Source organism: Sus scrofa, chromosome 16 (assembly GCF_054392235.1).
Source record: "Sus scrofa isolate SSC_HxYL_T2T_F1_AM1 chromosome 16, Sscrofa_HxYL_maternal_Yorkshire_Landrace_v2.0, whole genome shotgun sequence".
In the NCBI taxonomy this organism is placed as follows: Eukaryota; Metazoa; Chordata; class Mammalia; order Artiodactyla; family Suidae; genus Sus; species Sus scrofa.
Window position 1 is genome coordinate 13252337 of NC_139398.1, and position 25817 is coordinate 13278153.

General features: G+C 38.5%; 1 protein-coding gene and 1 long non-coding RNA gene across 11 annotated transcripts in view; both read right to left on the reverse strand.

The window, feature by feature from the left end:
• CTNND2 (catenin delta 2) overlaps window positions 1–25817 on the reverse strand; it is a 1014682-nt gene that overhangs the window by 641595 nt on the left and 347270 nt on the right. For 6 of the 10 annotated variants that reach the window (XM_021076841.2, XM_021076845.2, XM_021076844.2 and 3 more), the window contains one exon: window positions 19997–20109. The exons of the other annotated variants lie outside the window; for them this stretch is intronic. In XM_021076841.2, the coding sequence (XP_020932500.1) occupies window positions 19997–20109 (113 nt within the window). The remainder of the gene's footprint in view (window positions 1–19996; window positions 20110–25817) is intronic. 10 annotated transcript variants of the gene reach the window in all.
• LOC146395445 (uncharacterized) lies at window positions 9651–16975 on the reverse strand. Its single transcript, XR_014830754.1, has 2 exons — window positions 12397–16975; window positions 9651–11967 (listed from the first exon to the last, which is right to left on the reverse strand). It is a non-coding gene; the product is annotated as an uncharacterized LOC146395445 (long non-coding RNA).

Below are 25817 nucleotides of genomic sequence, written 5' to 3' on the forward strand. Positions count from 1 at the left end.
GCAGCTTGTAATGCAAATTATGTTATTACTATACATAACAATTTTCATTTACATCATATTTTACCATTTAAGAATACTTTTGCTATATTACCTTATTTAAGTAATGGAAAGGTGGTGAAATGTTTATGTATTTAAGAATAAACTTAAGGAGTTCCCTGGTAGCTCAGTGGACTGAGGTTCTGGCATTGTCACAGCAATGGCTCAGGTCACTGCTATGTCATGGGTTCAAGACCTGGCCTGGGAAATTTCGCATGTTATGGGCATGGCCAAAAAAAGAAAAAGAATAAACTTAAGAAGGCATATAATCCAGTCAAGTTATTATAATTACACTTTGGAGTTTTTCTATATAATTCTTAGGCAATATCTCAATAAACTCACAAAAAAGAGTGACCTCCATTTTTACTCTTTGTGTGTGGATTGAAACTCATGCCTTTTCTGGGAAATGACAAAATCTTAAAAATGCATCACCCCAGCTCTGATTTATTTGAGTCCTGCAAAACCCACAGCAAAAGGAAAGAGAGGTTAACTATTTGGGGTGCAAAACAGGATCGCCTGGGCTTTATTTGGGAAATCTAGTATACTCATCTATCAACACTGAATTTTCAATCAAGATCTCTGGATAGGCAAGAGATAAAATCGTCTGGCCTCTGTAGGACTTGGAAAAACATGTATACACCTCCTCTAATTGTGCTCAAGGGTTACAAAGAGGTATTGCAAACACGTGGAATCCACTTTTGCCTGTGAAACTGGCAATCATTGGCAGTCACCTCTCTGAATTTTTTTGGGGTCTGACTTTGAAAGCTACTCAGGGACAGCCAACGCAGGCAGGGGCCTCATATCATTTTCTATGTGGATTAAGTCTGCAAACATTCCAGGCTCATGCAAAAGCTTCTTTATGTTGAAATATAACAGAAATTAATCAGAAAGGTGATGATGTGTGCTCTCACTCAAGGCAAGAGCTCTCCACATCTAGAGGCCTTCTGTGATGTAAGGAAGATGCAGCAATACGATAGGGTTTAGGGCAGAAGATACTTCTTTTCATTGAATACTTAAAATAAAAACAGTCTTATATTACTGAAACCAAGCAGAACCCTGCAGGGGCTCTCCCTGCTATAAAAGCCTTTCCTGTGTCCCCTCTTTCTCCTTTGTAGGAAAAAGGCCTGAGCCTCCCAGACCTTCCTGAGTTCCAAAGGGCAGATTCAAACAGTTACTAATTAGGGAAACAAAGGAAAATCAGTCAAGAAATGATGGTGTGGCAGAGTCCTAGTTCTCTCTGAAGCGATATTCACAACAACCCGATACTGATCTCTGAGCTCTTCTACAAGAACTAAGGCCTCCACCCTGGTGGAGGATGTAACTTTAGGATGAGCACAAGCATGCGGACCAGAAGGCTGATGGCTGAGCTTCCTGGAGCACTTACCCCGGTACCTCTCCACCAACCAATTAGAAGAAAGTCACACATACACCTTGCAGCCCTCCCCTTAAATCTGCATTTAAGAACTCTTCCCTGAAACCTATTAGGGAGTTCAGGTCTTTCGAGCATGAGCTGCTCAGCCTCCTCACTTGGCCCTTGCGATAAATCTTCCTCTGCTCTAAACTCTGACGTCTCAGTTTTCTAGCACATGAACTTGGGTTCAACAACATTACTTGTACAATTCATGCTGGCAACTCCTAGATAGTTTGAGGGCTTATTATTGCCCTGTCTTGCTTCATTTTTTTGTGTTTTATTTATTCATTGATAAAAAGATGATTGTCAAGAACTTCTGTTAAAGAGAAGTCGAAACAAGTATGAAGTGCATCTTTTATCAGCTCAGTCTAAACCGAGAAGAGAATCCTAGGCATTGCAACCCGGAAAAGTCATTGCTCATTTGTGTTCAATGCCAAGTGCATACTATTTGTGATGTTCTCTCCAAATTTCAGTAAAAATTACTTTAAAGTGATTTTAAGTCACCAGGGCTTCTCCGTATTTGGCAGAAGACATGACACATCTTCCTTTGAAGACCATGCTTTAAACTCAGACCTTAAATAATCCCCACACATAAGCCCCTAAGAACATGAACCCTCAACCAAGGTCTCGAACATAAGAAAAAGTCCCTATGAGCAAGATTAATTAAAAGCAATAAACAGAAGAATAAAATCCACAAAGATTGAAGACAGTGGAATTATCAGATTCAGATTATGAAAAAAAATTTAATATGTTTAAAGATATAAAGGGGACTTTGAAATTAAAACTTAAAAGAGATCATCCAATTCCAAAGCAAATGTAAGAACAATTTGAACTTAGAGAAATGAAAAACATAACTTATTAGCATATTATAAAGAGCTAAATAGAAACTCATGCTGCTGATAGGATTAGAAATGGTACAACTACTTTGGGAAACAGTTTGGCATTCTCCTGAAAAGCTAAACATGCACCTGCTACATAATCCAGTCCTTCTGCATGCAGATATTTACCCAAATGAAAAGAAAGTATATGTCATACAAAGACTTGTGTACAAGACTTGTTCCTAGCAGTTTCATTTTTAAATAGCAAAAAACTATAAACAACCCAAATGTCCATCAACAGGTGAAAAAATATACAAATTGTACTACATTCCTACAATGGAATACTATTCAGCAACAAAAATGATTGTACTATTGCTACCAGTAAAACTTAAAACTTAAAAATTCTTTACAATGAAACACTTGTCAAATCAGGAATTAAAAGGAATGACCTTTTAACTAGATCAAATGAGTCTATTAAAAAAACAAAACTGCATTTAACATAGCACGACCCAGTAATTCCACTGATAGCTATATGCTCAAGAGAAATGAAAATATATATGTGCATGAAAATATGTACATGAAATGTGCATAGTGGCACTATTTATAATATCCCAAAATTGGAAACAACCTAAATGTCCAACAAACAATTAATGGATAAAGTTTATTATATCCATACACTTGAACATCATTGGGCAATAAAAAGAAATGACACACTGATGCATAGTACTATGTGAATAAACTTTGAAAATACTGAGTTAAGAAAAAGGCCAATCACAAAAGCCCTCATATTGCATGGTTCTGTTTATACACAATGTCTAGAAAAGGCAAATCTATAGGGCTGGGAAGCAGATGAGGCTTCTTTTTGGGGTGATGAAAATGTTCTGACACTGATAGTGTCAATGGTTGTAAACCCTAGAAATACACTAAAACCCATTAACTTTTCCATTTGAAATGAGTTACTTAAATGGAATATGAATAATATATCAATAAAATGGTTACGTAAAATATCTGCAGCAGTTCTTATAATGATAACAGAATCCCATTAAATAGAAAGTTGCCTAGTCTTTCCCATTTCTTACCTGCATGAAAACAACAGAATGAGATTTAAAAGATTTTAAAAGAAAATGCAATACAGTAACCTTCACAGATTACTCACATAAAAACCCTAAGGGAATCTGTAAATTAGTTACAGAAGTAGTTAAAGAGCTAATGAACCTATCTATAGAAAAGAAATAAACTTATGGACATGAAGAACAGACTTGTGGTTCCCAAGGGGGAGGGGGAGGGAGAGGGAGAGTCTGGGAGATCAGGGTTAGTAGATGCAAACTATTGCATTTGGAATGAATAAGTAATGAGATTCTGCTATATAGTCCAGGAAACCATATTTGATCATTTGTGATGTAACATGATGGAGGATAATATGAAAAAAAGAATGTGTGTGTGTGTGTGTATGTATAATTGGGTACTTTGCTGTGCAGCAGAAATTGATAGAACATTGTAAATTAAGTATAATAAAAATTTAGAAATAAATTTTAAAAGTAGAAATAAAAACACAATCGGAATCAAAAAATAAAGAATTTTTAGCAAGTTTGTTTGCTGTTAGATCAATACATAAAAATCAACTGCGTTTCGGAGTTCCTGTCTTGGCTCAGTGGTTAATGAATCTGACTAGGAACCATGAGGTTGTGGATTCAATCCCTGGCCTTGCTCAGTGGGTTAAGGATCTGGCATTGTCCTGAGCTGTGGTGTAGGTCACAGACACAGCTCAGATCCCGCGTTGCTGTGGCTGTGGCGCAGGCCAGCGGCTACAGCTCCAATTTGACTCCTAGCCTGGGAATCTCCATATGCCACAGGAGTGGCCCAAGAAATGGAAAAAAGACAAAAAAAAAAAAAAAAAAAAAAAGAACAATTGCATTTCTTTACAAAAAAGAAACTCTTGGAGCTCCCTGTGGCTCAGTGGGTTAGGGATTTGGCCTTGTCAATGCAGTGGCTAGGGTCGCTGCTGTGGCACAGATTCTATCCCTGGCCTGGGAACTTTCACATGCTAAGGGTGAAGCAAAAAAAAATTTTTTTTTTTTTTGCTATTTCTTTGGGCCGCTCCCGCGGCATATGGAGGTTCCCAGGCTAGTGGTCAAATTGGAGCTGTAGCCACCGGCCTATGCCAGAGCCACAGCAACGCAGGATCTGAGCCGCGTCTGCAACCTACACCACAGCTCACAGCAATGCCGGATCGTTAACCCACTGAGCAAGGGCAGGGACCGAACCCGCAACCTCATGGTTCCTAGCGGATTCGTTAACCACTGCGCCACGACGGGAACTCCCAAAAAAATTTTAAAAAGAAACTCTTAGCAGATGCATCTTATAAAAAAGATAACATTTCCAAGAGCAACAAAAACCTTAAGGAGCCTAAGCATGAATGAAACAAAGAACAATGCTAAGCCTCTAAGAAGTAACGCATAAACTTCATTAAAAGACACTAAACAAAATGGACTGACACAGGTTCAGGAGTAGGCAGACACAAAATAATAAAGCTGTGATTTCCTCCAATTTCCCAGAACTAGATCACATGTTTGTGAAAATCTGACACATGATAGAGATGCCATTGTAAGCTTATGGAACAAAAGACAATCTACATGATAGCAGGTATTGGGACAATCAGTTATTTACATGGAAAATAAGTAAACTGAATCTCTACCTTTCCATGAAAAAAAAAAACAAAAAACAAAACCCAGAAAAGAAATAATTACAAATGAATTATGAATTAAAGACTTTAATGTGGAGTTCCCGTTGCGGCTCAGTGGTTAACGAATCTGACTTGGAACCATGAGGTTGCCAGTTCAATCCCTGGCCTTGCTTAGTGGGTTGGGGATCTGGCATTGCCGTGAGCTGTGGTGTAGGTTGCAGACGTGGCTCGGATCCCACGTTGCTGTGGTTCTGGCATAGGTCGGCAGCTATAGCTCTGATTAGACCCCTAGCCTGGGAACCTCCATGTGCCCTGAGTGTGGCCATAGAAAAGACAAAAGACCAAAAAAAAAAAAAAAAAAAAAAAAAAGACTTTAATGTAAAAAGTTATGATTTTACAATTATTAAAAAAAACAAGAAATTTTTTAAAACTTTTGTTTTAGTAGGTAAGATTTCTTAAACAAAATTACAAAAAGCATGAATCCTAAAGGAAACAGACTGATCATCTGAAGAAAACTACAATAAGCCCTTTGTTCATCAGAGGACACCCTAGGAAAGTGAGACACCTCACCCCAGAACACACTGATAAGCATATTCAACTAAGAGAAGATTCGCATCTGAATATATTCAGAATTAAAATTACTAAGAAAAAGGAAAACCACTCATAGAAAAATGTATAAAAGAGATAACTAGGTATTTTGTGGAAAAGTAAACATAAATATCTCATAAACCTATCAAAAGTTCTGTTCGTGCAGAAATTGGGGAGATGCAAACTTCAAACCCACCAGATCTGCAACAATAGCACAAAAACAAAACCCAGAAAACAAAAAATAAAAACCTTGGTAAGTAGCAAGTTTGCTGAGTATACGGAGCAAAGAATTATTCACTACCAATGGGAATGTAAATTTGTACAGCTACTTTTGAAAGCTCTTTGGCATCAGAAAGGAATTTGAAGATGTTCAAATCCTACACGGCTGCCAGTGCGCCTGTGTGTGTGCCCAGGAGAAACACATGCACACCTACACCAGGAGTCCCACGTAACCACGTCCCAAGCCATCTGTTTCCAAAAGCAAAACCTGCAAACTCTGCAAAAGTTCTTCTCAGGAGAAAAGGATAAGTGTACTTTGACATAGTCACATGATGAACTGAGAGGCAGCAGTGAAAAAAAAAAAGCAGCCCTATCAACACGAATAAATCTGAAAATATCTAGTTGAATAGGAAAAAAAAAGCAAGTTGCGAACATGTAACATAATTATGTAAGAGTCAAAAAACAGGCCAACCAAGTAATATTTTGCATATGTGGATATTTACATGTGGGAGAATACAAAGAAATTCAAGGGAATGAATAAATGCAAAATTCAGTCAAATATTTATCTCTGAGATAATGAGGGAGGCAATTAAAGAAAGGCAGAGAAGCATTTCCAACGACCATAGGTCAAATTCTATTTCCTCACAGAGCTGTGACTCTCTCTTTTTTTTTTTTTTTTGACCATACCAGTAGAATATGGAAGTTCTTGGGCCAGGGATCGAACCCGAGTCACAGCAGCAACCCAAGCTGCTGCTGCAGTGACAACGCAGGATCACTAACCCACTGCACCACAAGAGAACTCCAAGCTGAGGCATTTTTGAAACCATCCATATAAACATACTACATATTTTCTATTGCATATATCATATTTCATTATACTATACATTCTATTATCTTAAAATATAAGATTTGTTTTTGAAAATTGTATAACATAATCTCAAAAAAATTCACTTCATAACTAAAGCCCTAAGAATAAATGATCACATTTTTAAAATATGCTGTCAGTCCATTTTAATAGAACACTTTTATTTGGAAGTATCTTATTTTAGCATTGTATTCAATTAGCATCTCAGAGTTCTATTTAGTTTTGTATTTTTCTGACTTAAAAATGAAAGAATTCTCCCTGGGAATAATGATGCAAGTTAAATCTTCTGTGAAAAATGATGAATTCAATCTCCTGGCAAAAACATTGCCAGTTCCTTTATATCTTATTTCCTAAAATTTCCTATTTTGAAGTTTTTAATATTTCTTTAAAAACTTTCAAATGTTCTACGGAGCTTTATTTCTTCATTCGTTTATTATTCCTTTGTTCTAACTCTATGAATTGCACAGGAATCTAAGTTCTGATTAATTTTCTCCCTTTGGAATGCTAGTTCATTAGCCAAATATAATAAGTGTTTGAAATGGTCAGGTTCAAGCTTAAAATATACCGCTGTATCCCTACCCCAAAGGGCAGTTTAAATAGAATCGAACTAATTTAATTCTCTCTCTTGAGTTTTGCTCTTGCATTTGCTGTGTTATCTTCATATTAAGTGGTTGATCACACGCATGAAGGTTAGCTTGATAGACATTTTATTACAGACACGAAAGAGAGCAGTTCTAACCAGAGAAAGAGCTTGTGCTTTTCCTTACTAAGTAAAATAATATCCTTAAGGGAACATGAAGTCTAGGTTCCTTGAGGGCAGGTGATCCAGAGCTATACTCCCAGTGTCTGTTACATTGTGTGACACACAGTAGGGCCATGGCTTTCTTTTATTTAAAAAAAAAATTGGCCATGCCCATGGCATTGGCAGTTCCCAAGCCAGAGATCAAACCTGCACTATGGCAGTAACCAGAGCCACAGCAGTGACAATGCTGGATCCTTAACTGCCAGGCCACCAGGGAACTCCAGAAGGGCCATGATTTGTATGTGCTGAAGGAAGGAAGGAAGGAATGAATGGATGAATGATATCTTGTACGCGCTTCAGTCATGGAGGTCTTCACAAACCCATATTCCCATAGATTTGTCCTGGTGTTGCTGACCCTAGCAACCCACTCACACGGCCGTGAGCAACGTTCCTCTGAATTAGGAACCAGACAGGCAGACTCTGCTTTCAGACAGAAGTCCCATAAGGATGCTATTAGCTTCCATAATCCTTCAAAGACCAAAAGGTTTTAAAAGAATGCTAACAATTCCAGTGTTTTGGTAACACTGAGGAACTTCTCTATTCCCACCTTCATCTCTTTGATAAAATTATTTTCTAGTATCAGGTTACAAAGGCATTAAATGAAACATTATTAATAGTAGGACACGGACACTAAAGATTACAGCGACCTTGAGCAGTTGTGCACCTGAGACAAATACAATTTCTATGGTGATGAGACTGTTTCAAACAGCTCGATGTTTCAGAGCATCACAGATACACCAAATACATACTACGCACATATTAATTTAAGGACATCACCACACTGTGGTGTCCCAAGCAGAGAATAGTGACAATTATAATACTCTGCCTTCAGTTAATTTGATATCAGTACAACCTCCCACTAAATGAAGTTAAAAAAAGGAAAGTGTGTGGCACAATGGGATCGAGGGGTGTCTTGGAAGCACTGGGACACAGGTTCAATCCCTGGCCAGGCACAGTGGGTTAGGGATCCAGTGTCGCCACAGCTGCTTGGTTGCAACTGTGGCTGGGATCTGATCCCTGGCTCAGGAACTCCATATGCCATGGGGTGGCTAAAAAAAAAAAAAAAAGAAGAAAAGGTATAAATATATAATATTGCTCTATGAAGATGAGGGCATTTCCTATCACTCGTGCATGTGACAAGTGAGTTATAATAGTTATAAAAATAATTAATTAAGAAGAGGTTCAGCCCATATATATACTGAATATTTTCTCATTGACAAACACTATGCTATTTATTTTAAGTACTTTCTCATATTCAATTCTTAAAACAAACAGCCCAGATTAGAATTATTCTCCCTGATTTACAGATAAAGAGATGACCTACAAGATGAGCATCTTTCCAAATGTCACACAATTAGCAATATGATGAGATTCAAATCCCAAACTTACTGATCCCACATTCCATTGTCTTTTTTTTTGGTTGGGGGGAGGGAGGTACCAGGGCATGCAGAAGTTCTCAGGCCAGAGAATGAACCTGTGCTGCAGCAGGTGTCAATGCCGGCCAGATCCTTAACCCACTGCGCCACAAGAGAACCCCAAATTTCACTGTCTGAACCACCACCATGCATCACCTCCTAAAAATGAGAACTTAGGTATTTCTTGGGCATTTATGATATGACAGGCAATCGGTGAGTCCCAAGAGACAGAAGGAAACTTACTACCTTGAATGAGGAATGTCAACATGACAGCAAGTTTCAACAGGTGGGGACCATCATCCCCACATTAGAAAGAGAAGGTTAATTGCTAAATTTTGAGTAAAGCTGGCAGTCAATTCCTAGGACATCTTTGCAATAAAATCTTGCTGAGACTTACATTCTCGAATAAGTTCACAAGACCAAGCAACAATGTGTGACAATTTTTAAACTTCCTCAGCTCTTGAGGTACTAAACAAACAGATGTTTCAGAAGACTGGGGCTCATGAATACCACTTTACTGTCAACAAATTAGGCAACATCTTTGCTGCCTGCTGCTAACGCAGCAATCTCTTAAATTTAAAATTCTATGATAGCTTCTCCTGGATAAAAGGGAATTAGCATATATTCACATACCATGAAATACAAAAATCAAAGGTTCCTTGTTGAAAACAGGCAATACTTGTTGGTAGAGCTAAGCTCACAGTATTGGCTTAGCTTACCAAATGCTGAAGTTTTAATTTTTTTTTTTTAAATAAAAATTTTGCAATCCACTCTGTCTCCTTGGACACTCCCCAGACCCTCCCAACTCTGAAATTTCTGTAAGTGCTCATGACCTTGGTTTAAGCTTTATGCCCCATCTCTTGGACAGAGGCTGCCACCTCTAACTTGTATAGCTGTCACCAGCCTCCAGGGGCCTCAATCCATTCTCCATGCAGCTGGCAGAACCAAAGCTTCCTCCCCAGAGCATTGCTTCCTTTGGGGAAAACTGTCTTCTGTGTTCGACTGCCCACTCAAAGAAACCCAAAGTCTTCAGCCTGACCTTTAGTATGGCTCACAGAATGGTCACCTCTGTCTACATGCTTGTTCAACACCAGTTCACCTACAGATCTGCTGCACCAACCACACTTATTCCAAATTCACCCTTGTCTTTCTGACCTTATGCTCTTTTTTTTTTCTTTTTGGTTTTTAGGGCTGCACCCATGGCATATGGAAGTTCCCAGGGGTCAAAACAGTTGAATCAGAGCTGCAGTTGCCTACATCACAGCCACAGCAATGCAATCTGAGCTGCCTCTGCAACCTACATCACAGGGCAATGCCATATCCTGTACCCACTGAGTGAGTCCAGGGATCGAACCCGCACCCTCACAGATGCTAGTTGGATTTGTTTCTGCTATGCCACAATGAGAACTCCCAGCCTTATACTTTCTGACAGTGCCACTATCCCACTTCTTTCCCTGGCAATGTTTCATGCCTTTGACACACAAATATCCCTGTGTGAAACCATCCCTGGCACTGCTGCCTGTTCTCTTCATGGGACCAACATATTTTATCATGATTGCCTGCTCATGTGCCTCTTTCTGTATTTGATATAAACCCCTAGAGACCAATATTCACCTTTGAAGCACAGGAGTTTGTAGCAACATGTTGGGCTCTTAGAGTACTTCATAAACATTTTATTTAATGGAACCAAGGATTATTTCTTTAAAATCTCAGTCCACATGATCTCAGTGCGCAAAACTCTGTTTCAGCTCCCTGTTGTTACCCCTCTAGAAAATATCCACCTTTTGGGGCAGTTTACAATATACTCACACACTTCCTTTAGACTGTGTTTTCCCAAATATAAAGTCCATGCCATGACCTAACTGGAGATTCCTATACTAACAAAACTACACACACAAATATGTGGACATCTATCTGCTTTCCTCTAAAGTGTCCAGTCCCTTTGGTAATTTGTGCCATCCTCATTACATAATTACCTGGATTTGTTATTCAAGTTCAAGTAGAGTCCCCATATTAAAATATCTGGATGTGACTTTCTGCCTGTCGTGAACGTCTGAATGAGATGAAGGGCACAGAGTGAGAGCTAGAACAGACTTAGATGTTCCTTGTCTCCTGCTTTCTAGGTCAGGAAACAGAGGCCCAAGAAGTCCAAGTGACTTGACCCAAGCCATAGCTGGAGTGTAGTGGTACCAAGACCACAATATGCCTGCCCCACTGGCCTCTCCGTCTTAGTAATATGAACTCACATGCTTCGCGGTGTTCACCAAACTGTCATTACCCATTGTTGACAAGTGAAATTCTTTCTTCTAAAGTGGATCAAAAGCTCATTGTTTGTTTGTGTTTTATTTGCATACGTGTGTCAGTTGAAATATTACTGGTTTCCAATCCTTTGGCACGAGCACAAACAGACAAATATAAATTAAGAAACTTGGTAAAGTTTTTGGACCCTTGGTATCTGAGTGAAGACCACATGGACACACAAATACCTTCACCAACAGGCACTTCAACTTCTCATCACAGTTATACATTTCTACAACCAGGGAGATTCATGAGCAAGCAACTTTTGGTCAATTTACTCATTTCTTGCTGTTCCCTGTTTGACAAACATCTATTCAAAGAGTCACTGGTTTCCATGTCTTAACTTACTGAGTATTTCCTGTCATACATAGTTATCCTTGCATAGCTGCTCTTCTTTTGACAAGAACACAATATCAAAAGTCCCATCCCCAGCTCTAGCAGTGGATCCAGAGACACGCTGAGTTGCACCCTGTAAAAGGGAAACTGATTTGAGCTGCCTAGTCTATATCATGAAAGAGATAAATGTAGCACTAGCCTGATGTGTCATTTAAGCTCCTACAAGAGGAAAAATTAGGAAGGAGACTTCAATGAAAAGATTATCTGTATATTCATACAGAGCGAAATATAGTTTTGATTTACTAGTTACAATATGCAAGGTGGTATGTGAAATGCTTTACTTACATTTCTCATCTACTCTTTGCAAAATTACTGAAGAGAATTATCTCCATTTGTGTAGATGAGAAAAATGAAACTTGGAGAAGTTAGGAAAGCTAGGCAATACCATAAAAACACAACGACACTTAGCTCCGATTTATGGAGATACAAATTTCACCTTTCAGATCTACGACTTTAAAAAAATGCTGTAAGGATGAAAGACAACATGAAGTATGTTCTAGACTATTAAATTTATAAAGATTTTTAGTTTTCTGCCAATCAAAATATTAAATTTCAAAATAGAGTAGTTTTCCTTTAAAATCTGTTTATAATGCCTCTAATAGCATTTGTTATATTAACTGGTTTTAGATGTAAAACTAATATTGGTTTTTTAATATGTCACTTTGGAAAGAAGTCAGGCTGCAAATCTGGTGTGAAAGTATTAAGATAGAGTAGTTGACCTAAGACATATATCAAATAATGAAAGCATTAAATATTCAACCTTTTTTTAGGAACTACATAAAATTCTCAGGACAGTTGACTATTATCCTACAGAAATATGCTTAATTATGCTAGAGAATGAATGTTAATGTCCCCCCAAATTCACATTATATGATGAAACCTAACCCCTAACTCCCCTAACCCTAATGTGATGGTATTAGGAGATGGAGCCTCTGAGAGGTGAGGTCATGAAGGTGGGGCCTTCATGAGCGAGATTAATGCCCTTATAGAAGAGGTGCTGGAGATTGCCTTCGTATCTTCCACTATGTGATGACACAGCAGGAAGACTATGACCCAAGAAGCACGTTCTTACCAAATGCTGAATTTGCCTATGCTTTGATCTTGGGCTTCCCAGCCTCCAGAAATCTAAGGAAAAAAGTTGATATTGTTTCAATAAACCACCTACTCCATGGCATTCATTTATAGCAGTCTGAACAAACTGGGACAATATAAGTAGTATTTTATAGACTTAAGTATTAATAAGATTTGTTCACTGGCAATTTGCAAGAGAATACTGAACACTTATTCTGGACATATTTAATGATAATATATACTAATAGTAATAACACTTTACTTCATTTGTGCAAGAATAAAATCAGGAATATGTTTTGTTAAAGAACATCAAAATAGCTATAAATGTTGGGGGTGGAGAAAGAGAGAGACGAAGAAAATCAGTCGAAAAATGTTTGTATCCCTAGGGTGAAAATGGACTGCAGACATTTAGATGGTTATTACAACATAATTCAAGACATCATTTCACACTGAAAAACAGCATTGAAGCCACAGGTATTTTCAATGTGTATTTGGGGAGTAAAGACACCTGGGTTCAAGAATCAGTGTCTAGTCACTGGTTGTTGGATGTTGGGGAAGCAAATTTCCTGCTCTGAATCTCAGTATTGTCTACAAAATGAAATAAGCTTTACTAAGTCACAGGGTTAAGTAGGAGTAAATGGCATAGCCTATATATAAACCAGTTAATACTGTACCTGGCCACGGAAGTCACTCCATAAAAACTACCATTATCATTGTTAAAATTATCACTGTTGTTACTACTGTCATCATCATCTTCTTAAGATCAGAGTGAAAATACAATAGGTCAACCACATTCCATACCACAAAATACATCAAAGCAATAGGCCCTGGTTTCCAGGATACTGCTTTAACATGAAAACCAACTAGAATGAATTTTGAAATGTCAAGGTCAGAATAACATATAATATTTGATATGTTATACATGTGCATCTACAGATATGCAAGGTCTGAATAACATATGGTATTTGATATGTTATAGATACATATACAAATACACATGCATGCATTCATATATATACTTATATAGATGAAATATATTCTAGATTGTATAGACAAGGAAATACGCATAGATTATAAGGCTGGTGATTTTGCCAAAACAATAGCAATGAGACTAAGAGCAATAAATATACTGTATGCTCATTCATTATTTATTCATTCCACACTGACTGATCAGTTATCACATGTGCTCAGTGCCTTGTCACATCCTCCTAGGCTTTGCCCTTGGGGGGTCTCTCAGAGGCTAGAGACAGAAACAGAGGATGTACAGCCCCAACTTTCACTGACTGAGAAAATTCCAAAAATCTCAGCGTACTGAGAAGTCTCAGAGTAGGCAGCAGCTTCAGTCTAGGTTTTTAAAATAAAAACCATATTTAATGAAAAATGAAATTCTTAAAAATTACAAGTCATTCAAAAGCTATCTTTTTTCTTTTTTAATGGCAAACAGGTATTCAAGGATGGTAAGGAACTAGAATCTTATGGTTTTGAGTGATTTTTACCTTAGGCTAAATGACTGTTTAGGAAGATGTGTATTTATAGAAACATCTACATAAAAATCTTTACGTGAAAAAAATTTAGATAATCATTTAATATGTCTGGCTTCCAAAATGAAGTATTATGGCAAATTTCTTCCTTCTTTATTTAAAAAGAATACATGAAATTATCCACTTGTTTAAATATCATATCCTACAGGATAATGGAAAGAAGGTACAACATGTCTTACTTTGGGAAATAATTATAGTCATATATTATTTTATTTCCTTAAGAAAATTTAGCAATTATGCTTTTAAATAAACACATTTCATTCTGACAAAAGGCATGTGACTACGTGACTTATGTTTCTTCAGCACTAACTAATTTAACCAGATCAGCACTTTCTCTAAAATAAGCCTGACTTCTTGGTAGGTATGGAAAAGATTTTTAGACTCTATTTATAGAACTGTTGGCATATGGCCTCACAGAAGTTAGTTAATAAAGAGAATAACCTTTGATAACATTTAAAACATTAATTCCTTTTGTATCCTACTCTCCAAAATATGGCAGACTTTTGAGGAAACTTGTCTGCAAGTAATTCAATAGTGCATTTGCTGGGAAGGAAGAGCATCTTCTCATGGGGAGCAAGCAATTTTTTATATACACACGACATTTTGTCTTTTTAAAAATAAATTATTCCAATCAGAGTCTTGAGTATCTAAATTAAAAAAATGGCAAGACTAGAGATGATCTGCTTATTTAGTTGCTCTTATTCTATAGTAAATAATGATTCGACTCCACATTCAAATACTTCTACTTCTTAGACTCAAAGACACAGATTATTTTAATACGTTAATCCAAATATATGCATATATGTATGAATACTGGCTACAGACACTGAACTTTTGAATGGAATAAAGATGGTCACAGAATAAAATTTATTTTCTGTAAAAAATATTCATAATTCAGCTTATTGTAATACGTATCTAATACCACCAGCTGAAAAGCATTGCATTCTTTTTCAATTACTGTTTAATCAATTACCACAAACTGAATAGCTTAAAACAACATATAAAAAAAGGGTTTTTTAATCTAACAGTTTTGTAAGTTTTGTGAAGTTCAGGCATGGCATGGTAGGCTCTCTGTTCAGTGTCTTACAAGGTCATCATCAGAGTTTCTGCTAGACTACTTTCCTTTCTGGAGGTTCTAGGGAATAATCTGCTTCTGAGCTCATTCAGACCATGAACTGAATTCAATTCCTTTTGGTCCTAAGACTGAAGTTCCCTTCGCCTTGCTTGCTGTCAGTTAGGGATCACTATCAGTGTCTAGAAGCCACATGCATTGCCAGCCACATCTTTAGCGCCATCCTGAAAGCCAGCAAAGGAGAATTTATCATGTGCAAAATCTCTCTAGCTTTGACTTCCTTTATCTCTGAGCTTTAGATCAGCCACTGTTATAAATCATCATCATCATCATCAGTCTGCCAAGAGTCAGGCCTCCTTTAGGAGGACATCAGAAAATAGATGCAACGTTATTTGAATTCCTGCTGCACATGGGAATAAAGAGATATGAGTAGACATCTACTTTAAGACATCTACTTAAATTTTCAGTGACAGCTGAGAAAATCCCCAGCGTCCTTTGACTATAAGTTAGAACACCTCATGGCAAGGAACCTCAAAAGGAACCTCAAGAGGGTCAATAGAGTCCCAGCCCCCAAACTTTGTTAAGTTCTATTGATGCCTAAGGAAGGGACACCTGGTCAAGAAGACATTCAGAAGAATGTGAGCCCTGAGCTGGGTAACTGGATCCATAGGAGAGAGTGAATATGTGAAAGATATTCACAATATTCTAGATGGAGGGATCACATGTGGGATGGAAAAGAGTGATGTATTTATGAAATTGCAGAAGTGAGAATGGGTCCTTCATAGACATGGCTCTGATGTATGTGTTAACGCAGATCAATCTCACAGCACATGCAGGATGGATATGGGCAGGCAAAAGGATGGGTTAGGCTGCTGTTCCAGGGGGTTCTGGGGAACAAGACAAAAGCATGGGCACAGGTTGGTCGTCTGGGACTTGAAAGAGCAACACAGGGCTCCAGTGTGGGAGAGGACCAGGTAGCTCATAGGGCTGCCAGACCAAGGGTTCCTGGACAGGTCTTAGCCTGAGGAATGGGTATGAACCAAGGAGCTGCAACTGGCCAGTTGGTGGAAGTGGGCTATTAGCAAGAGGGATTTGTTCATGACCCTAAATAAAAGACCTCCTTCTTGACTCAGGTCTGGATGGTTCTGAGGAATTAGGGAATGATAACAGACCATTCTCTCTAGTTGTAGGAGTGAGAAGAATCCAAGGTTGCAAAGGTTTGGCCTGAAACCAGGGAGAAAAGCCAAGAGAGGAAGACGACAACATACATAGCAGAACTGTAGCTGCCGTAAGAAGCACCAATAATTCCATTCTCGAAGACTGATAACACTTAGACAACCACTCATTGAGCCGAATTCTGGAAGCTATGATATGAATTTGGATGCTTAGAAAAGTTTCAGAAGAGTTTAAGAGATCATCATGTTCCTATTTGCAGCTTCTTACAGCCTAGCTACATGGATTCAGGAGCTGCTTTGCTGTGACAACAGGTATCTCCAGATGCTTCCTTCTCTGAATTCTCAGCACTGGCATTTATGATGTGATTGACTGTTATAATGTTGGCTATTATAAATGCTTACAAATAACACTTTTTCATTAAATTTAAACTGTCAATGACCAGGAAAGAGGTCTTAGGAATCAGAGGAATTTCCTAATACTGATAAAGGCAGAGGAAAAACAAACTATATCAGTCATTTTTACCACTTATACGAAGAAATCTGAAAAAAACATTTAATTTTGTTTCATTTCCTCTAAAAAACTCTTACCCTTCCCTAGGATCCCTAAGAAGTACAAAACAACATTTAAATCATCATAGACTTCTTTACTTGTTCTTTTACAAAAACTGCTCACATTCTTTTTTTTTTTTAAATACCCCCTTTGATGTGCTAACTAGGTTAGTCTATCACCCTTAATAAAGACGTGAATTTCCAAAGGTGCATTTCTGAAACTGAGTAAACAACTAGGTTATGACAAAAAAAGAACAGTGGAAGCTTATGTATTGGATTTTTTTTCCAGTGCAGTATTAGTAAATTGCTTGCATTATTCAAATGTGGATTCATACATTAGGCATTTCCAAAATACAAAATAATCAAGTTTGGGAGTTCCCGCTGTGGTGCAGCAGAAACAAATCTGACTAGTATTCATGAGGTTGTGGGTTCAATCCCTGGCGTTGCTCAGTGGGTTAACGATCTGGCGCTGCCATTGCCGTGAGCTATGGTGTAGGTTGTAGACATGGTTCAGACCCCGTGTTGCTATATCTGTGGTGTAGGCCGGCAGCTGGAGCTTCAATTCGACCTCTAGCCTAGGAACTTCCATATGCCACAGGAGTGGCACTAAAAAGCAAAATAATAATAATAATAATAATCAAGCTTGATGAAGGCATATTATATAGATCTATGGCAAGGGGAAACAATTAGGCAGGATCATCTGCACTCAACACTATTACTTAATACATATGTAATAAAGAATGATTAATTATCATGAGCTGTGAGCTAGGAATATAAGGTACAGTGTAAATAATCAAAAATTGTCATAGCATAATTTTTCTGACAACTTTGGTAGTTCTCTGATGTGTTCTGTTCATGAAACATTGGACCTAAGAAAAGGTATCTACTCAACAAAATCAAATGAGGGAGGAAGAAAGTTCTTAAGAATTTTAAAAAGGCAATCTCATAGATGCAACATCTAAATGTAACCAGTTCCAGTGACAACAAAACTGGTCTCTGATTTTCAGGAACCATAGAGTCTCTGTCACCAGAGATTCCTCCATCAGCACCCAGTCTCATGGCCATCATCTCTTGCCATCTACCACTGGATGTCACCAATTTGAACTCATCTATTTCACATTCTCAAGTACAAGACTAATTTCTTGTAGGCCAGTCACTGGATAAATTACCCTTGGGTCAGATATCCATTTCTAATCCAATCAGAAATTCAGAATTGAGGCACAGAATACAATATGGTCCCCACACCTGTTGCTACCAAGGGCTGGAGACAGGTGAAACAAAACACAAGACGTAGAGCATCCAAAGTATCACTCAGAAAGATTAGGAATCTCAATTGAAAAGGTACTCTAACCAATAGTGGAACAATGGGTTTCAAAGCAAAATACTGTAGATGTCAATTCAACAGGGTTTATGGACCTAAAAATCCTGACAGACTTAGCTTTGCAGGCAGTGTTCAGCACTAAAAAAACTCTTCAAATATGTACATCCACACGTTCTAAATCAAATACACACTAATAAACACTTTTCTCCATATTCATCAGCTCCAACTAGTGAACCTTCTGAAAACAATTTCAAGTAAACACAATTCACTTCTCCTGTTTCTTGTCCATCCTGCTTTAGTTAATCTGGGTGTTCAGACAAGTCTATTATCAGTTTAAGAGATCACAATGGACTTATTTGCAGCTACATATAACCTGGGTACTCGGATACAGGAGCAGATATGCTTTCACATACCCCAAATAATGCTTTACAATTGAAAATGCTACTCCATCCAAGTAATTCAGTCTAACAACAAGAGGTGCAATGATTTCCATTTAAAGGTTATCACTGTTGGACGAAGAGAAGAATAATGTTAAAAGACTAATGGCAGGAGGCTCCAACAGGAAACATTCCAAGTACAAATTAAACTCACTAGGATAAAATATTTCAGGGAAATGAATTCTAGGATGTTTTAATTCACTTTGGCAGCAGGTGGTTAGGAGACCACCTAAGTCATGTTCCTAGTTCCTAGGTAGAGAGGCTATTGACCCTAACATGAGGAATCCCTGCCCCGTGTCCATGTGTGAGAGGTCATGTGACTAGTTCTCACCAATGGACTCAGGGGTAATGATGCAACTGACAGTGCAGCTGACAATGCAATTGATGATGAGGCCTTAGGGGATGACAGGGCTCTCAAGAGAGAAGCTCGGTGCTTAATTACTGTACGGAGGGGAAGTGGGAGGCAACCCCTGACCAGCATCCACCACCTCCATCTGTTGCATGAACGAGAACAAACGGCTCTTGTGTTTAAGTCACTATAAGGTTGGTGTTTACTTGCCACAGCAACAATTGTTTCCTTAACTAAGATACCTCTCTAAAAATGGAGCGCATCCAAACCACAGTATAGAACAAGATGGCAGGAAAGAAAGCATGATGCATCTGTAAGAAATAAAAGTCATCTTAAAAGGCCTTACTCATGTTTCTTTCACCCACGTATTCACACACTCACAGGTACACATACTTTTTTTTAAATTTATTTTGTGGTCAAGTGCTTAAGTTTTGTTTTCAAATATTTCAGTCTTAAACCAACCCTGAATTGAATAATCACTCTACCTATGGATGTGAAATATTTTCAAATATCCATGGTTGATATTGGAGGAGCGATCTTATATCCTGCCATCATATATTAGCAAACAATGCAAGTTGCATCAAAATGCTCTCTCTTTCATTTCCAGGACCTGCCACTCTGGATCATTTAGAGAAAAGAACCAAACTGAAAGACGGTGACACGGTATCTCCTCATTTCCAGCAAGTTGACTAAATGCAAAGCCTTCCTTTGGTGGACAATTACACATCATTTGCATTCAGGGCAGAGGTTCACTTTGTGAAAAGCATTTCAAGCACAAACCAGGCCATTTAGGACACCTTCTGGACATATTAAATCAGGTCGGTTACAATTCCTTTCGAACATCTAACTGAATGTTCCAACTCCACTGCCAGGTTTGTAAGGAGATAAACACCACGATTTCCTTTCACTGGCAACTCAAGCCCAGCCCCAGGAAGCTTCGAGCAAGGTACCTGACACTGCTCATGCTGCCTGTCTCCGATCCAAGCTTGCATCGCTCCAGTTGGCTGGCAACGATTTGGCGTTCTGCCTCCAGCTCTCGGGTCAGCCTTTCAAACTGTAATTCCTGAAATAAAACAACCAAAAGATCAATTCTATGAGCTAGACCAAAAGTTGGAATTCAGACCAAAAAGACGCATGGTCAAGGGGAAAATCAGGATTTCTCAAGATGTCAAATTTGAGAATCAGAGGTTGCTGACGTGGATTTGAAGGAGAAGGTCAGACAGACCTGAGTTCATATCACATTCCCAGGACCTGCCAGCTACAGGGCCTTGAATAAGTTATACAGGCTTCCTAAGGATCAGTTTCAACATCTGTAAAATGGGTTTACAATACTTATTTCATTAGGTTGAGGTGAAGATTAAATGAGACACTGACCATGAAAAATAAGCCCATGCTAATTTGCCAAATGCTCCATTGTCAAAAATGCTAACCATTTTCTGAACTTCATGAGAGTCATAATCTTTTGGCAATAGTTAACATCAGAGCTCACTGATAACAAATCACCATACCAAATATAATAATAATGACAAAGTTTGAAACAGTGTGAGAATTACACAGAGACACACAGCAGATTCTGTTGAAAAAATGGAACCAAAAGACTTGCTCAACACAGGGTTGCCCCAAACTTTCAACTTGTAAAAAATGTAGTATCTGAATAAAACAAGGTATGTCTGTATACTTTATCTTAAATATATCTGTGTAACAGGAAACCAACTCATAGTTTTGAGTTGATAACATCTGAAAAACACTAACACTTAACAATTATACAGAACTCCTCAGTAGTAAATGGAAATCCATTACTCGTATTGTCTAAAGGACTTTAATTTGTTGCATGTTGGCATACCTTACAAGGCTCCAATATGGCAAGACAGTGAAGCAAACTGAGGATTTATAAATCCTGTTGAGCTTCTGCTAGGACAGACACCCCTCCTGGGTGGCTGAAGGCTATGGCCCCACTATGTGTTTTCTTCATATAAATTTTATGGAAGGGGTATGTTAAAAGACACCTTTTCATGCAAGTTGCCTTCCAACCATACAGTCATAATATACAGAGCTCTTCACCACTTTGTGTAGATCTCTCTAGATCCATCTGAAATCATTTTCCTTCTGTCTGGAAGACTTCTTTTAATATTTCCTGCAATGTTGTGTCTTCAGTAATGAATTCTTTCCAATTTACATGCCCAATCCAGTTTTCATTTTGTCCTAATTTTTAAAAGATATTTTTGCTCCACTGCCCTCTCTTGTATCTTTTACTTTCTTTTTTCTTTTCTTTTTTTTTTTTTTGTCTTCCTGTCTTTTTAGGGCCGTACTCTTGGCATATGGAGGTCCCCAGGCTCAGAGTTGTTGCTGCCGGCCTACGCCACAGCCACAGCAATGCCAGATCTGAGCCGCATCTTCAACCTACACCACAGCTCATGGAATGCCAGATCCGTAACCCACTGAGCAAGGCCGGGGATTGAACTCACAACCTCATGGTTCCTAGCTGGATTCGTTTCCACGACGGGCACTCCCTGCATTTACTTTTTCTAACAAAACAAACCAAAAAAAACTATGATATTCCTTATCTTCATTTCTTTGTATATATGGTGCCTTTTTTCTCTGCTTCCTTTTAAGATTTTCTCTTTATCACCACTGCCGAACAACTTGATTTTAAAAGTTCTTTGGGTATAGTTTGCTTCAAGTTTCTTATGCTAGGGGTTCACTGGACTTTTTGGATCTGTGGACTTATAGCTTCCATCAAATCTGGAAAATCTTCAGGCATCCATTCTTCAAAAATATTTTTTTCTTCCCCATCATCTTCTGTCCTTTGGTGACTACAATTATGTGTACATTAGGTCTCTCAAAATTGTCCCATAGCTCATGGATTCCTTTTTCCATTTAAAAAATTTTTTTTCGTTTCCTTTGCGTTTCATTTTGTTTACTTTCTATTGCTGTCTTCGAGTTAAGCCATCTTTTCCTCCACAATGTCTAATCTACCATCAGGCCCATGGAGTACATTTTTATCTCAGACACTGATGAATCAAACATTTCTATTAGTTTCATTTGAATCTTTTTTTATATTTTCCATATCTTTATTTAACTTTCTGAGCATATGGAATACACATATAAAAATTGTTTAAATGTCCTGATAAGCTAATTCTAGCATCTGTATCAGTTTCAACTGATTGACTTTTCTGCTTGGCCTGGGCCCAGTTCCTTGATTGAACACAAAATATATTGAATTTTATCTTCTGTACTGGGCATCTTCATATTCCTACAAATATCTTAAGCTCTGTTCTGGGGCACAGTTAAGCTACCTGGAAATAATCTGAGAGATCTGAGTCTTATATTTGAAGCTTGTTAAGGAAACAGAACATCATTTAGTCCTAGGCTAATTATGCTACCTAGGCAGACCCTTCTGAGAATTCTACTCAGTGGCTGGTGAATTGCAGGTTTCCCAGTGTGGCTGGCGGGGGTAAGCACATATTCTTGATCCCACAGCGGGGAGCGGAGGGGACTCCCATCCTTTTGGAGAGTTCTTCCCCAGCCCCCTGCTGGTTCCCTTACACACACACACACACACACACACACACACACACACACACACACACGGGCTGCTCAGTTCTATGCTGAACAGTTGAAAGAGACCCTCTGCAGATCTCAAAGGTTCTCTTTCTGAGCAACTGCCTTTCATTTTGCCTTGCAAACCTCAGCCACCTTTACATCCCTGGACTCTCAGGACTATCTTCCCAAATCAGAGTGTCCTCTGACTCTGCCTGGGCCCCCCTTTCTCCACTGTTGTGGGGAAACACTTTCAGGGCTGTGAACTGGGGCAACTGTATGCCTCACCTTACTTGCTTTGTGTCTGTTAAGAATCACTGTCTTAGAGTTCCTGCTGTGGCTCAGCAGCTTAAGGACCGAACATTGTCCCTGTGAGGATGTAGGTTCTATCTCTGGCTTCGCTCAGTGGCTTAAGGATCTGTGCCCCAAGCTGCAGTGTAAGTCGCAGATGTGGCTCAGATCTGGTGTTGCTGTGGTTGTGGTGTAGACCAACAGCTGCAGCTCCAATTCGACCCCTAGCCTGTAACTTCCATATGCTGCAGGTGCAGTCATAAAAACAAAAAAATAAAAGAACCATTGTCCTTCACTGCCTAAAAAGTCCAGTATCTTGAAAACCAGGGTTTCCTATTTTTGTATTTAGTTTTATTGTTATTTCTGGGCACTGCTACTATCTTTTCTGAAAGCTGAAAAGTTTTAAAGAATTAACTAGTTTTCCCCCATGTTTGATGGGCAAATGCTCGTTTTCCACTGTATTTAAAAATTCATACTAAATGCACTACCAAGCAGCTAAGTACTTAAAACTTTACCCATTTTTTTAAATTTATTCACTGTGAACAGTATTAAAAATAGAAGCTATTAGGTTACTTGTTTATTTTGTTTACATGAGGACTTTTTACTGAGTTTGTATTTTCTTTATTAAAGAAATTGAATCAATGTTTCCACTGATTGATTGATTGATTGATTGATTGATTGATTGACTTTAAGGGCCACACCCATGGCACATGGATGTTCCCAGGCTAGGTGTCGAATCGGATCTGTAGCCGCCAGCCTATGCCACAGTGCCACAGCCACAGCAACTACAGATCCGAGCCAGGTCTGCGACCTATACCTACACTGCTCATGTCAATGCCAGATCCTTTACCCACTGAGTGAGGCCAGGGATTGAACCTGTGTCCTCATGGATACTAGTCAGATTCGTTTCCACTAAGCCAGGACAGGAACTTCTCAATGTGCTTCCTTTTAAAATGTCCATTCAATAAATGTTTACTTTGTCATTGCATATATTAAACAAGCGAGCAATTAAGTGAATTTTTCCCTCTGTGTTTCACTGAGTAGTATGCAGTAAATGTCAAGGTCTTCCAGGAGCAAGGAAGTTTCTGCATCTAAAATCCTAATTTTTATTAATAAAATAACACAAAACATAATAAAATTGGAAGCAAAAATATTTATTAAGCACTTACTATTGGATGTATAATTATCGGGACAGTATATAAGGAGGAAACTTTTCCTGCTGGGTTTTCACTGTATCTAGTATGTAGAATAGCCCTGACACATAGTAGGTACTTAATAAACAGCTGTTAAATAAATGCATCTGCACTAAGTGCTCAACACATATCACCTTGTATAAACATCATAAAACTGCATTTCCTAGCTTCTGGTTTTTTTTTTATCATACTTCACAAAGATGTGAAGGTAATTAAGATGAAAGGAGTAGGCTTGGCCAGGAAAGAAATTATTCCTTCCAAAGCAGGAAAGAGAATGAGATCAAGGATGATGTTTTAGGAGATCCGGACATAGAGAAGGGGAATATTTAATGAACTGATCAGTACTGATGGCCTAAATAGTCCCAATACTGTCAATTATTTTTGTCTCAGAGACCACAGCAGTCCATTAATGTTGAGACATATGACGTCAGTGTAAACTGTGAAGTTCAGTAACATTCATACTGACTCATTATTTACATAATTTTCATCTGTATGAATTCTAGAGATTGGCTTCTGAAATGCTTTACCACAGTGTCACAAGAGAGTCATTATAATTATAGTCATTTTCTACCTTACCCCAACCCAAGGGTCTAAGACTCACAGGGAGTGTTGTTTTTGCCACAGCACATCTTTGGGGTTGAAACTCTCAGGACCTCAGCTGGTATTATGCCTGGAATGGAAAACTCTAAGGTCCATAAAGTTTGGAACCGGCAGAGCTGCAACTGAGGTTCTCAAGTGTGGAGCACCCCTGCGGCCTAAGGGCATCTGTAACATCCTGCAGGGCATCGTGACAGCAATGAATAAGCCTCGCTTCCAATGAGAGACACTGACACTGCGGAGTGGGTGAAAAGACAACCTTCCCCAGTACTAACTCAGTTGCATCTTTGAAGGGAGAACAGACCTCTCAGAACTGAATAATTCCTGGGTATCTCAGAGACACTGAGACGAAAGAGAATTCAAGAGATGGATGTTGCTAATAAGGCCAGGGGTTACCCAAGAAATCAACTGGAAAGAATAAAAGTATGTAGATATATTTACAGTGAAACTTATAATATTGGTTGTAGCGGAGTATGTGCTATTAAATTAACTAAGTGAAGGTGAGACTACAAAGAGGAGAAGGTTATTTGGATTTGGAGAGTAGAAGGAATAGGAGAAGCCAGCAAAATAAACACAGGGATAATCATGAGGCAGAGGACCATGAAGAAGTAGTAATATAAAGCAGGCCATAAAAAGTGATATGAAGAGTTCCCATCGTGGCGCAGTGGTTAAAGAATCCGACTAGGAACCATGAGGTTGCAGGTTCGATCCCTGACCTTGCTCAGTGAGTTAAGGATCCGGCGTTGCCGTGAGCTGTGGTGTAGGTTGCAGACGCGGCTCGGATCCCAAGCTGCTGTGGCTCTGGTGTAGGCCGGCAGCTACAGCTCTGATTCAACCCCTATCCTGGGAACCTCCATATGCCGCGGGAGTGGCCTAAGAAATGGCAAAAAAAAAAAAAAAAAAAAAAAAAAAAAAAAAGCGATATGATACCAAAAACATGTAAACAAGAGCAAAAATAGACAGGTAGAACTACACTGCACTAAAAAGCTCCCTTTCTGTTTAGTAAAGGAAACAGCCAACAGAGTAAAAAGGCAACCTATGGAATAGAAGAAAATATTTAAAGGGTTAATTTCTAAAATAGATAAGGAACTCTTACAAGTCAATAGAGAAAGAAAAAGGAAGCAACCAATTAGGAAAAGGCAGAGCGCTT